Below are 13,204 nucleotides of genomic sequence, written 5' to 3'. Positions count from 1 at the left end.
CAACTTGGTCATTCCTAAAATGTGTTTGGCAAGCAATGCATCAACCCACTCTGCCCTAGACAAAGGAGTATATATTTGTGTATCCGACCAGCTGGTCATCAGGCAGAGACAGGCTCCGTTTATGTACGAATCAGCAGGGGGATGGGAAGAACGGCATGAGGTCATCCTGAGTCTGGGGACAAAACTGAGTTTGGGAAGAGATAAGGAGAGAGGAGAAGCCATCATGGCAAGCTGAGAAAGATGGATCCTTCACCCAAGGGGGTTGAAGTCTCTGGGAACTGAATGTAGGTGAGAAATCTGCTTAGGCAAAGATCTTTCACCTAGGAATACGAGGGAAATCAGCACCTTGTAATTCTATGGAAGGCCCTGACTGATTGAAAGGAAGTCAGCCATGGATGAGGAAAATAAAAATTGGGAAGAAATCTACCTTGAACCACGACTGTGTCTTGCTGGGTTAAGTTTCAGTCTTTTAGCTGTGAGTTTTCCCTTTATTTGGTTGTAACCATCTCTACCTTTATCCCTTCTACTTGGTATCACTTAATCCCAGTTCTTCTGTTAATGAACGTATTTTACTTCTAATCGAAACCAACCCAGTGCTGCGTTTGAATTGACGCAATTGTTAATTCCAGTTAAGGCAACCAGCCGCTGTGGTTTTGTCTCTTTAAAGGAGCAATGGACCTGAATGCATTGAGGAAAGGGCTGGACATGGCAGGACAGATGGTATTGGGGAAATTTGGGACTGGGGGTGGGTTGCGGTCACTTGGCCAGTAGCCACCAAGGCTGGTGGAGTTCAGAGCATGACAGGGGGGTAACAAGCAGACACACAGACCCTGAGTGCATGCTGGCTGGGACCACCCAGACAAGGAGCTAGGACAGCAGAGCATTTTAAGGCACTCAGGGTTACAGGACAAGTGGTGTCTAGTCTTTCACTAGTCTGGATTGCACCCCAGATTGTGACACTGGGTCCCCTTGTAGCAACGACTGGTGAGAGGTGCTTGCTGGATAGCCCTGGGGACTGGATCTGACGGCAGGGGCAGGACAAAGACCAGTGATCCTCTCTGCCTTGGAGGGACCCCGTTTAATCTTCATGGCTGGTCAACAAAGGGGGCTAGTTGTGCTACTGAATTTTTATGCCACAACCACCTCTATTCTCTCAGGGTGCAGAGAAGATCACTGCTCGATTCAACCCAGGGAGCGCCTCCATAGCCCCCTGAGCGTTCCCGTCTTGGACACAGAGCCACGGAGCACGTTGTTTGACCCACAGCCTGTTTTGCAGGGCTGGCTTGCCACAGAGTCCCCCCCTTCTCCTGCTCTAAAGACCGTGCAGTGGGGCAGGGGAGGCTCTTTGACTCATCCTCCGTCGTGAGAGGATCCTTGATGTCCAGCACAGGTACAGATGTCACTTCGAGAACCCTCCTTGTTTCTCAGCCGCAGCCCTGCTGGAGGCAGCTGCGATTCAAGCAGGCAGCCCAGTGAGCTGGATGGCAGAGCCGGGGGCACAAAGGGGGAGTCCGGGCTCCCAGGAGAGCGATTCTCTGCCAATCGGTATGGAAAAGCCATGGCTGAAAATGATTGGAGGGGATGAAACCAGCACCTTCCTGTTGCAAGGTGTGAAGCAAGGGACCCGCCTCCACCCCAGGGGCCAGTCCTGGGTTGACTACACAACAAAGAGGGACCCATTGCTGGTTCCAAGTGGGATGTGGCTGGTGCCCTGGAGGAACAACAAATGACGGGACATTTCTGCCTCGTGGGGTTGGTATCTCAGAAAACAAATCAAATACGGCCTAGACTCAGATCTGAGCCCCCATTCAGGTCTGAAACCAAACCCAGAGCTCCAGCCTACTCTGGAGGAGGAGATCTGTGCACTGGGCTAGGAAGGACGGGGAGCCAGGGCTAGACATAATGAAAAACAGATCGTCAGGAATGGAAAAAACATTTACAGCCTTTCTTTCTTTCCATCTGGAAAGCTGACAGAGTAAGCCTCTTTGGCTGCTCCCACTTCTATTACAGCACCCACGGAACTTGGGCCAAAGCTTCAGGAAGGCCTCTGGGATCGGGAACAAAGTCAACACTGTTCCTTGTGAGCCGGAGCTACCTGGGCAGACGTGAGGAACACGCAAGGACCAAGCGGAGCCTCAGGGCCTCCCCTATGCCGTGCAGTTAGCCTCTGCCACACATGAAGCAGCTGACGGGGGGGCTCACATCTCGCGCTTCCTGCTCCAACGGAATTGCATTTGTAACGTTTCATTTCATTTGTCACTTTCGATAGCTCAGCGCTGGGCTTCGCATTTCTTTGACCCCATTCACAGCCCGTCTCGGAGGCTGAACTGGGCCGAAAACCGACTCTAAGGAGATTTATTTTCATTCACTCCTGAGAGAAGGGCACCAGAGCCATCACAGCGAGTGGCGCTCAAGGGCCAAAGGTGATGGCACGTTCACAGTGAAGCAGGAGGAAAATAGAGCATTCAGAGCCAACTGCATTCAGGTTTAAGGGAAAGATCCCAGGAGGTGGCAATGGATTCTTACACTGGTGTGAGAGGTGGGATCTGTCCTCTTGGGGGTCCCAGATTCCTTACACTGAAGTCAAGAGTGTGTCCGGTCTCTTGGGGATCCCGCTACTCAAGGATCAGATCTATCCTTATCTTTGCGAGCGCTGGCTAGAGGGGAGTATGTCATAAACCAGCTGGCGAGAGTGTGTCTGTGTCTACATATACACACCCTTGCCTTCTCGTGGATGGAATCCAAACAACGTGTCATAAGCTCTATACTGCTAACCCCTAGGTGAGATTCTCCTTCAATTCAAGGCTTAGGCTTTTGGAGCAGGCAGATCTGAGTTCTAGTACTGCCCTCACCTTGATGTCCAGAACAACTTCAACGTGCAGAAGCCCTTCTGTCCTAGCTACCCTAAGAGCGGCTGCAATCATTTTCTCACTGAATATTTAACCTCATGCAAGGGGTTAGCCTCTAAACATAGGTGCTATCCGGTGAGATCATAGCTGACAAGGAGAGAAGGGGAATGTATTCCAGAAAGCTGCCATATAAAGCTCTTTTTGGACACAAAGTCCCCCAATATAGCCGGGAATTGGCCACGAACCAGACCCGCAGATTTGGCTGCTTCTCTCCCCCCCCCCCCCAATTTTGAAATTCTATCAATTCCCCCCACACACACATTTTTGTTTTATTTCTTAGCTCCGCAAATATGAAGCAAGGGTTATGCCCTCCCATTTCCTGCGTGGCGAGATGCTGAACATTCCTGCGACATATATATTTAGACGCTGGCTCGGAATCCTCTATTTATCATAAGAAGGAGCTTGCTCTCAGTGGGGGGAGAAAGAGCAGGGAGGGGGTGTGTGACTCACCAGCATGCAACAATCATCTTAACTTCCCTCCCACCCCACCCCACGCTGTTAATAGGGGCGGGCCGGATGTTCGGCACTAAATGCTAGTCCAGAGGTTCTCAAACTTTTTTTTGCTGGGACCCCCTTTGAAAATATTTGGGCTGTGACATCCCCCTCCCTCCCCCCCGCCCCATATCACACCCTCCTTACTTCTGCCCTGCTGCTGGTGGCAGTTCTGCCTTCAGAGCTGGGCACCCAGCCAGCAGCTGCTGCTGCTGCTCTCACGCCCCCTCTCCCATAGTCTTGCAACCCCCTTTTGGGTGGGGACCCCCAGTTTGAGAAACACTCTGCTAAATGAAAAGGGGGACTTGGGGCACCTTAGAGACAAACCCATTTACTTGAGCATAAGCTTTCGTGAGCTACAGCTCACTTCATCGGATGCATTCAGTGGAAAATACAGTGGGGAGATTTATATACATAGAGAACATGAAACAATGGGTGTTACCCTACACACTGTAAGGAGAGTGATCACTTAAGGTGAGCTTTCACCAGCAGGAGAGCGGGGGGCGGGGACCTTTTGTAGTGATAATCCAGGTGGGCCATTTCCAGCAGTTGACAAGAACATCTGAGGAACAGTGGGGGGGGAGGGAATAAACATGGGGAAATAGTTTTACTTTGTGTAATGACCCATCCACTCCCAGAGTAATAAGGCTGCTACTCTGAAACTCTGCTAAATGGCATCACTCACGTGGGGAGGAACAATTGGCAGGCTGAGTCGCATGCAGGGCTGGGCCAGATCGTGTCTCCCCGCTGCCTTCAGCTCCCACCTGGGTTCACCAACTGCGTGTTCTCAGAGCCCGCGCCCCCGTTCGCAAACAAGGACGGCAGCATCTTGTGGTCCAGTGAGAGGGAGTGAATGGGACAGAGCCGGTGACAGGAGCTGGGAGGACAGGGAAAGGGAGAGAAACAGGCCTGGTAAAGGAAGCTACACACACAGCTCACATCCAGACGCACACACTCCCGTTCCCAGCCCCGGCGTGGCCCCTGCTAACACACCCGATCTCGGCGTGGCTACAGCACAGAGAGAGGCTTGAGAGTCAGCTACTGCCTTCCAGAAAACAGGGCTGTCATTTTAGCTCAGACAACAGACCCACAGGTCCTAACGTCCACTGCCCGCAGACAGCCCAAGCAGGGGCAGGCATCGTTACGCAGCCCAGGCCAGGGACAGCCCTGCAATAGGAGCAGGACTGGAATCACTGGAGGTCCTGGCCTCTCCCGGTCATTGAAGATCCCGTGGGCCCCTGTATCAGCACAGCCCCCGAGACACCCCACTAAGCACCAGGAGACAGCAGCACAGTATCCGGGGACAAGGTGTCTGTCTGTCCAAGCCTAGGCCCGATCCTGCTGTCCTCCGCACACGCCACGCCCACAGGGTGCAGACGGGATGGGATCAAGCCCTCAGTTTCATGCTGTAAGCGTGAAGGATCCTTGTCCCGTCCCCCCATGGCTCCCCCTCAACACACCTTCACTCTCCCAGTCCACGTGCCATTTGCCGACATCTCTCCAGCCTCAGGAAGACAAATCCCCGCAGCTTGTTCCCGTTACACCGCCGGAGCGCTCCACATTCTTGCTAGAGGAATGCTCTCGCCAGCTGATCGCAGAGGCAGGACCCTGCGGGCTGGGCCAGCCCATCACCCCCAGAAGCCCACGTGCTCTGAGCCAGCAGCACTCCACCCCCACAACCAACACCTCCTGGTGCCCTCACCTTGCAGAATCAAGCTGCGGACTTTCCCATTTCAACCCGTAGCGGAGGAGGCGGGGACAGGGCTCTGCGGGGAATGAACACAAGGGGGTAAGCCCTGGACCAGAGTCAGTCAGCGGTCCTGGATCCCAGACAGCTTCACCCTAGCATGGGGGGAGGAAGAAGGAAACAACAGGAGGAAGATTCGACATTGCAGCAGGACACGGATGCTCCGGCAAAGCCGGTCAGTGCCAGCTATAAAAAGCAGCAGACAAAAGGCCTTTGTGCCGCAGAGCTGGATAAAGGGCCTTGGCAGAACAAAGCTTATGTGTCAGTCCAGCATGTCTGCAGTAAAGCCAGGGCCGATCCAGCCTGGGGATGGGCTCAACCTTGTAAGCATCTCCCTCACACACACTCCAACCTTGCCCAGGTGGGTCTCTCAACTCCACCCGCTAGATCCAGGCAGGAACTAGGGCCACTGACTGGGCTGGAGTCAGAGAACAGCCCTTAACAGCCCCTTGCTGCATGGCTGGAGTCCCCCTTCCCTCTGAGGTCCGGGGCTCTGCCACAGTGCAGGCTGGCAGCCTCATCGCCTGCAGCACGGGGGGTCGCTGGGGGATGTCTCGGCCCCTGCTAGCTACGCGCCCAGCCGAGGCAGGGGTTTGCTGGCAGCGACCCAGCAGCCTGGGGCAGAGATGCCCCCACCTTGCTATGATGCAGTGAACAATTCTCATTCGCGTGGGTCTGAGAGGAGACACCTCACTGCGACCGGAGCAGGGGGAGACCAGCTACCCCCTGACTTCCAGCCCCAACCCAGAAACCAGCCTCCAGCCCAAGGCCCAGTATGAGGCCATGGGTAGGGCGAGAGTGAACAAGCCGCACGGCTCCCTCCCATGCTTCCTGCACCAGCCAGATGCTCACCGGAGCCTGACGTGGAGCGCTGCTGCCCCCCTCTGGATTGCACTGGGCACAGCAGGCAGGGAGCCTCAGGGCCTGAAGGACCAGCATTGTGCCCAGAACCAGCTTCACTAAGAGAAGGCAAAAGTGTCTCAGAGGGGCAAACTGCTCCTAGCCCTGGGAACAGAGCACAGACGGCCTGACTCCCATGAGCCGTGCTCCAGCCCTCAGGCCACATGCCCCGCCCAAGCCAAGAACAGAACCCAGGAGTCCTGCTGTTTAAACAGGAGCCTCAAAGCAGCTCCTGCCTACTCCAGGCTGGCTGCAGCACTGCTCCAGCTCCCCAAGGAGACAGCCAGCTCCCTGGCCAGCTTGTCCTGTATTGACTGGGTGTTTGGTCAGGAGACCAGCGCAGCAGGACAAGGCTCTGTGCAATCGAGCCAGCGTGGACTGGAAGGCAGAACCCCACTGGGGCCCAGCCCAGCAGGCAGGGGTGAGCAGCACCAGACCCTTCCTCCACTTTACCCCTCACTGGAAATGGCTCCTGCTGGTTCTTGCCACAGGCTGTCCAGCCCCAGGCTCCCCTTGCCGGAGAATGGGAGCAGGCCTGCAGGGTTCTCTTCCCAGCTGCACCACCGTTGGTAAGTCCCTTGGCCATCCCTCACTCTCGTTTGCAGCGTAGGGCTTCCCCTCAGAGAGCTGGAGGTAACGAGCATTGATATCAGGTGCGTCTCACAGAGCACCTCGCGCTCCAGGGCTACCACACAATGCAGAACAGTCAGTCCCTGCCTGAAGGCACAGACAGCGGGCACCCCGTCACCCAGTGCTGGCTGTAGGAAGCTGCCAGCCTTTGTTTCCCACCCCCACATTCAGTTCTCCCCTCCTGAGTGCCACTGGGCACTGATAGGCAGCTGCTGTGTCCACCTTGGCTCGCACAGGGGCAAAGGCCCGAACGGGCCTCAGATGGAGCTCTGCTCTCAGTGGGGTCCCTCGAGGCAGACATAGGATGAGGCAAGGGTGGGGCAGAGACAAGAGCTGGACAGAGCTCTTTGCTCAGCCCCAAAGCAGCCTCCCTTGCTCCCTGCCCTCCTACCCCGTTGCTTGGAGCCACCTGGCTGACAATCCCCCCCGGTGTTGGAACCAACCACCTCTCTGGCGCGGTCGATTGCAACTAGCAGCTTCTCAGGGATCTTGTGCTGGCTGGGGCCCCACTTACACCCCTGGGGTTCTGCCTGCTGCCCCCATCACCCCCCCAAGCGCCAATCAGCTCCAGGTTCCCACATTCAAGGCTGAACGGAGAAGAAAGGAGACAGGCCCGAGGCAGAATCAACGACGTGCTTTTATTGGCCGAGGTTGGACTGGTGTTAAAAAGGGAACCGAACAGAGCCCCTGAGCGAGTTCTCGTGGAGCAGTGAGGAGGGTGGTGACGGAGGCCCCATCACTGGGAGGAAGCCATGATGCTGGAGACACCTGCGAACAGAGGAAGGGTGGAAATAAACCCCCGCTCAATGGATCCATTCCCACCCCCCACAGATTAACAGCCTGTAACAGCTACTGCTGGATCCCAAATGCAGGCCTTACTCCAGCAAGGCCCCCACTGGGGCCTTTGAGAGCTGGGTGATCCCAGCGAGGGGCCTGACAGAGCCGAGGCGAGCACTCAGCACTTACTGTCAAAGTCAATCTTCTCCACTATATTCTTGGGTTTGATGCTCTCCTCCTGGTTACAGATGAAGATCTTGCCCGACTCTGTTTCTGTCCAACCGTATTTGCTCATCCACACCTTCAGCTGGTTGTCTGCAGACAGAGGGGCCGGAAGGCTGAGCAGGTGGGCTCTCAGCTTTGTTCAGCTGAGCCTTTGCCACTCCCATTAGTGCCGGATGGGATCGCGTCTAAGGACGGACCATCGTGGGAAGCGGTGGATGCGAGAGCCTGCAGGCCAGGCCAGTCTCAGCCAGGGCAGCTCTGCTCGGGTGACACAGGAACCCAGCCCCAGGCGGGCTAGGGCGCTGCTCCAACTCTGATCCTCTAGCCCCACAAGTCTGCAGCAGGGCTGCCTGCTACCTTGGCTCTTCCCCTTTTAACCTGCCAGCTGAGATCATAGAGCTGGCTGGCAGGAGCCCCCGGCTCCTATCCAAGCCCAGTCAGGCACCCTGCCCCATGCATGATACGAGGGCAGAGATCCCCAGCCAAGGGAACACAGGAAGGGATTCTGTTCTTTGCTACAGCACAGCCGAGCTCAGTCCCGGGTTTAACTGCGCTGAGCTGGGCCCACTCATCAGTCCCACAGCATCTCCTCAACACATGAGCCTCCAGGTCAGCCAACGCCCCCCACCCCCCGTAGGGACTGTCTGCTCCCAGCCTGCAGAGGCACAGCCCTGATCTGTCTGTGGGGTAATACCATGGGGCAGGAGGAGCCCTGTGAGAGATGCTTGTCATTGCTGAGCTAGTTCAGAGCAGGGATGGGAGACCTGCCAAGGAAATAATGAGTGTGGGTGGCACCCATGAGCCCATGGCAGGCGCTGGAGGACTGAAGGGCCTTACCTGAGAGGTCACCCAGCACCTCAGCCAGCAGCCACCGGTCGATGTGCTGGTACGTGATCCCCACCACGTGGCAGATGACTACGTGAGGACACAGAAGAGACAGATGTTGCTATTTCCACATGACCTGACCTCCCCCTCCCCACCCAGCATGGCTGGGGCTGAACCTGACCCACCTGCTGGAAAGAGTGAGGTGTTAGCCCCAGGTGGATCAAGCCCCATTAGACGGCAATGAGACACAGTGAGTGAACAAGCCCTAGTTCAGCACCCAGCTCCCATAGGGACAATGCAGGAACCTCCAGCCCAAAACTCCAGGGCCCTGGCTTACCAGCTGACGTGCCGGCCACCAGAAGGGATTCGGTGACTGGTCCCTGATCCCCACCAGGAAGAGGACACTGCAATCAGGGAACGGGGTGCACCGGGGCAGAGTGTGACATTATTAGCCAGACTTACACTTCCTAACTGAGTCTTCAAACCCTGTGATCCCATCCAGAAGCTCCATGTTCTCATCCAGGGCTTGCTGCAGAGGAAGGACTCTGCGTTAGCACAGGACAGTCACCAACCAGGGAGCTGCAGAACTACAGGGCGCAGCAAGGGCCATGGGGCACAAGGCAACAGGCCAACTATTTCAGTGGCCAGTGACGAATGCTGCAGAGAAAGGAGTCTGCCTCCCTTTCTATTTTGGGTTCTTCTAAAGGGGACCAGTGGACATCCAGGTGGTTAATTTCCTCCTGAGCCCATCCAGCCACCAGTCTACGCTGTGATGTAGAAGCCCTTGGGTTTGTGTCCTAGGGAGCCCAACTGCAAACCTCTGCTTCATGAAAGGTGTGTGTACTAATGGTTAGAGCAGCGACAGGCACCAGGACTCCTGGTTCTAGTCCCAGCTCTGGGAGGGATGTTGCCAAGGGGTTAGAGCAGGGGCCAGGAGCCAGGACTCCTGGGTTCGATTCCCAGCACTGCACAGACTCGCTGAGCTGATGTCACTTGCTGGGCCGGTTTCCCCCTCAGAGAGTAGGTGGGCTAAGAGGCGCAAGTCATTCAGGCTGGTAAAGCCCAATAAGATCTTGGGGGAGGGGACACTCACCCAGAAGGCCTGGAAGTGGCAGGTCTCCAGTAGCTCCCCCAGGTAGAGGATCTGCCTGATCGGCCTCTCTTCTTGCTGAGGTGCAGGGGTCAAGGGAAACATGCATGGGAGAGGGGAAGGAAGCTGAGCCAGCAGGGCTGGAGCACAAGAGCAAGTCACCCTGTCCCCGACACTCGTTGCTCAAGGCCAGGGGGTTGGAGAGCGGCATTCCAGTGCCTCCATGAAGAGCAGATATTTCCCTCTTCAAGCCCTGCTGTCCAGAAGAAACTTCCAAGCTCCCCGTGGTTGGGCTCAGCTGGGAGGGAAGGAGGAGAGCAAGTGGTAACCTGTTCCTTGGCACAAGAAAGCCAAGCACCCGCCAGGGGAACTGAAACAGACGCAACAGAACGATGTACAGGTGGAGTGACCGGCTCAGGGGAATGGGAGACAAGGCTCCTCCCCCTCTAGGGCGCTGGTTCTGATCTAAGTCAGTACTGAGCATCCTCACCAGCCGACCACCGTTCACTGGCTCGTCTTGAAGGAGCTCCCTGTTCACATCACCTAAAGCCAACACCATTCGCTCCTTGTCACGCTCAGAAGCCAAGGGACAGTGGCTCATGAATTTATTTCCCACTGCTGGGGGCGTCTCCCCCAGGCCAGGGCGAGGGTGTACACCCATCATTGCCTATGCCACCCCAATCTGTGGGGAGAGCCCTTCAGAGACCAGAGCAGTTGGACAGGCTGCTGGGTGCAAGAGAGGCATGCCAGGAAGAGCCTGGGAAGGATACATGAGCCTGGTCGATCATACACTTGCAGAGGGTGAAGTCTGTGTGCGGCAGGTTGGTCAGGGCTTTGAGCAGGATCTGAGCCGTGACGGTGGTTTGGAAGAAAGCAGGATTGAACTGGTACCTGAGGACAGAGAGAGAAGAGGTCAGCAGCCCTGGGGCACCCATCAAACCCAGGTTTATCACCACGCAGACATCAGGAGAAGCTGTGCACCATTCATAGAGCCTAAGGCTAGAAGGGACCGCTGTGATCATCTGCCCCCGCCCCGTATAGCCCAGGGTACAGGACTGCCTTAACTCAACTCCTCCCTGACCTACAGAATCTTTCACAAAAACAGCCAGTCCCAATTTCAAAATTGCCAGCTATGGAAAGTCCGCGATGGCTCCCGGTAAGCTGTTCCAATTGCTAATTACCCTCCCTGTTAAGTGTCCATTTCCAGTCTCAACCTGGTGACCTTCAACTCCCAGCCCTTGGTGGTGGTCAGTCAACTGCCCAGCTCTGAATAACTACTCTGAGCTCTAACCACGGCTCTGACCGTGACGGGCCTGGCTCCACGGGGTTCGAAGCCACGTAAGGACTAGGTTAGCGATCACAGCCACTCTGTGCCGCCCCCGAGACAGGCATTTGCACCAGGGAGTCTCCCTGTAACTGGTGGGGCCCAGCATTAGCCAGGAACCCTCAAACGTGCCCATGCCCCCAGCCCGGCTCCGCGTGATCGTGCACAGGTCTTGCTCCCTGGCACGATGCAGGGGTGATGGGTGCCCCCTCCATCCCCCGCCACTCACAGCTTGAGCACAGCCAGGTTGGCCTCCAGGTCGTAAGCATTCTCCTTGGCCTGCGTCTCCACATAGCGCTCCAGTGTGGCCAGGTTCTCGGGGTTGTACCTGACATGCAGAGGGGTCGGTGAGACACTCAACAAAGTCCCCGGAGGGAAGGGGGGTCCAGTGTTCGACAGGTCCCCTGCCACCCCCAGCTCGCAGGAGATCCTTCCCCCCACACCACACCCCGGCCTCCAGCCATTTCCTTCAGCCGCTTCCACGCCCACCAAGCCCTGCTCCCCCTCCACTCCCATAAGGCCCCCTGCTCCTGCCCACCCAGCCACTGGCCCCCAGGCCTTTCCTCTACTCATACTAGACACCCCCTCCAGACAATGCCTACACCACAGCCCCCCCACCTCAAAATCCAGGCCCAGCTACAGTCAGCCCCAGCCCTTTTCTCTGCCCCCCCATCCTAGGCACCTGCCCCGAGAGCACCCAACCTGTATCAGGCACCACCCCACCGCCAGCCCGCCCCCACGCTGCCCCTATCCCCCCCACCAGCCAGCCCCATCCCCCCTCACCAGCAGCCAGCCCCCATGCTACCCCCATCCTCCTACTACCCATCCCCCCACCAGCCAGCATCCACGCTGCCCCATCCCCCCCACCAGCCAGCCCCCGTGCTATCCCCCCCACTGCCCCATCCCCCTCAGCCAGCCCCATGCCCCCCCGCAACGCATCCCCCCTCACCGCCAGCCCGCCCCCCGCAACCCATCCCCCCTCACCGCCAGCCCGCCCCCACGCTGCCCCCATTCCCCCCACTAGCCAGCCCCATCCCCCCTCACCGCCAGCCAGCCCCCATGCTATCCCCATCTCCCCCCACCCCCACCCCGCCCCCACGCGACCCCCCTCCCCGCCAGCCCCCCCCCCACGCTATCCCCATCTCCCCCCGCCCCCGCCCCGCGGTACCGGTCGATGCCCTTGAGCAGTTTGCCCACGTTGGCCCGCATCTGCTCGAACAGCGCCATGCTGCGGGGGGGCGGGGGGCGGAGGGGGGGGGCGGGGCCGCGGGCACGGGCGGCCGGGACGCCGTCGACTTCCGCTTCCGCCGGCCGCCCTCGCGAGGCATGATGGGAAGGGTGCGCGCGCCGAGGAGCGAGAGCAGCAGCGGCGCCCCCCTCCCACCCCATATCCGCCCTCGGGCCCCGCCCCCCAGCCGGGAGCCCCGCCCCCACAGCGGCCCCCGCCCTGCGGCCACGCCCCCACATCCACCCCCACCCTGTGACCCGCCCCATCCTGAAGCCACGCCCTCCCCCCTGAGGCCCCGCCCCCACGACGCGCCACGCCCCCACCCTGCGGTCACGCCCACCCTGGGACTCGCCCCGCCCCCATATCCTCCCCTGCCCCCCACTCCCTCCACCTGCCACCTCCCCTCTCTACCCCTCAGCCCCTCTCCGCCTGGCCTCCGGCCCCCCTCCCCCCTTCTCACCCTCTGATCCTTTGACCCCAGACGGGGGCCACGCCCCTTCTCCCCCGGCCCCTCCCGGCAGGTGCTGGGCACGCGGGGGTCTGAGGGCCACAGGCGAGCAGCATGGTGCAGTGGGCAGGGAGTCAGGACACCTGGGTTCTCACCCCAGCTCCAGGAGGGGGGCGGGGCCCAGTGGCTAGAGCAGGGTGGGGCTCTTGGGGGTCAAATGCGTTCAACTCCCAGCTCCACTGTTGCTGCTTCAGGCAAGTCACAGCCCCTCATTGTGCCTCTGTTTCCCCCTCCATAGACCAGGAACAGTGATCCCAGCCCGACTTTGTCAACGTGCTTGGAGATTTCTGGGGGACTCGGGCAAAGCGTTATTTATTATCGCTCCTTTTGGAATAATTAATTATCTCTCTTGACGGACCAATCGCGTGAGCTGTCAGCAGATCTCAAGGCACTTTACTGATTTGTTTGCTTACAAATCAACTGGATGGACCCTGGCACTCTCCAAAATCCACCCGTGCCCCTGAGTTACCAGGAGTATGGTCATTAGTTGCTTTATATAGGTATCGTTCCCGCTCTCTGAGCCCCTGTGACTCTGGCCTGCTAAGCAGT

At 58.1% G+C, this 13,204-nt stretch overlaps 1 protein-coding gene and 1 long non-coding RNA gene across 2 annotated transcripts; both read right to left on the bottom strand.

Moving 5' to 3' along the window:
- Positions 1-3,743: 3,743 nt before the first annotated feature.
- Positions 3,744-6,647, bottom strand: LOC144278902 (uncharacterized). The gene is made up of 4 exons (XR_013348635.1): positions 6,509-6,647; positions 5,104-5,243; positions 4,087-4,278; positions 3,744-3,963 (listed from the first exon to the last, which is right to left on the bottom strand). It is a non-coding gene; the product is annotated as an uncharacterized LOC144278902 (long non-coding RNA).
- A 650-nt stretch (positions 6,648-7,297) lies between these two features.
- Positions 7,298-12,212, bottom strand: EIF3K (eukaryotic translation initiation factor 3 subunit K). Its single transcript, XM_077840268.1, has 8 exons — positions 12,088-12,212; positions 11,149-11,247; positions 10,366-10,486; positions 9,599-9,673; positions 8,968-9,034; positions 8,518-8,595; positions 7,645-7,770; positions 7,298-7,446 (listed from the first exon to the last, which is right to left on the bottom strand). The coding sequence occupies exons 1-8, from the start codon at positions 12,144-12,146 to the stop codon at positions 7,415-7,417; spliced, it is 657 nt and encodes a 218-aa protein (XP_077696394.1). The 5' UTR covers positions 12,147-12,212; the 3' UTR covers positions 7,298-7,414.
- Between the last annotated feature and the right edge of the window lie 992 nt (positions 12,213-13,204).

This window comes from Eretmochelys imbricata, chromosome 23, assembly GCF_965152235.1.
Source record: "Eretmochelys imbricata isolate rEreImb1 chromosome 23, rEreImb1.hap1, whole genome shotgun sequence".
Classification (NCBI taxonomy): domain Eukaryota; kingdom Metazoa; phylum Chordata; order Testudines; family Cheloniidae; genus Eretmochelys; species Eretmochelys imbricata.
Note: the sequence above shows the minus strand (reverse complement) of the source record. Positions and strands in the feature narration are given on the sequence as shown.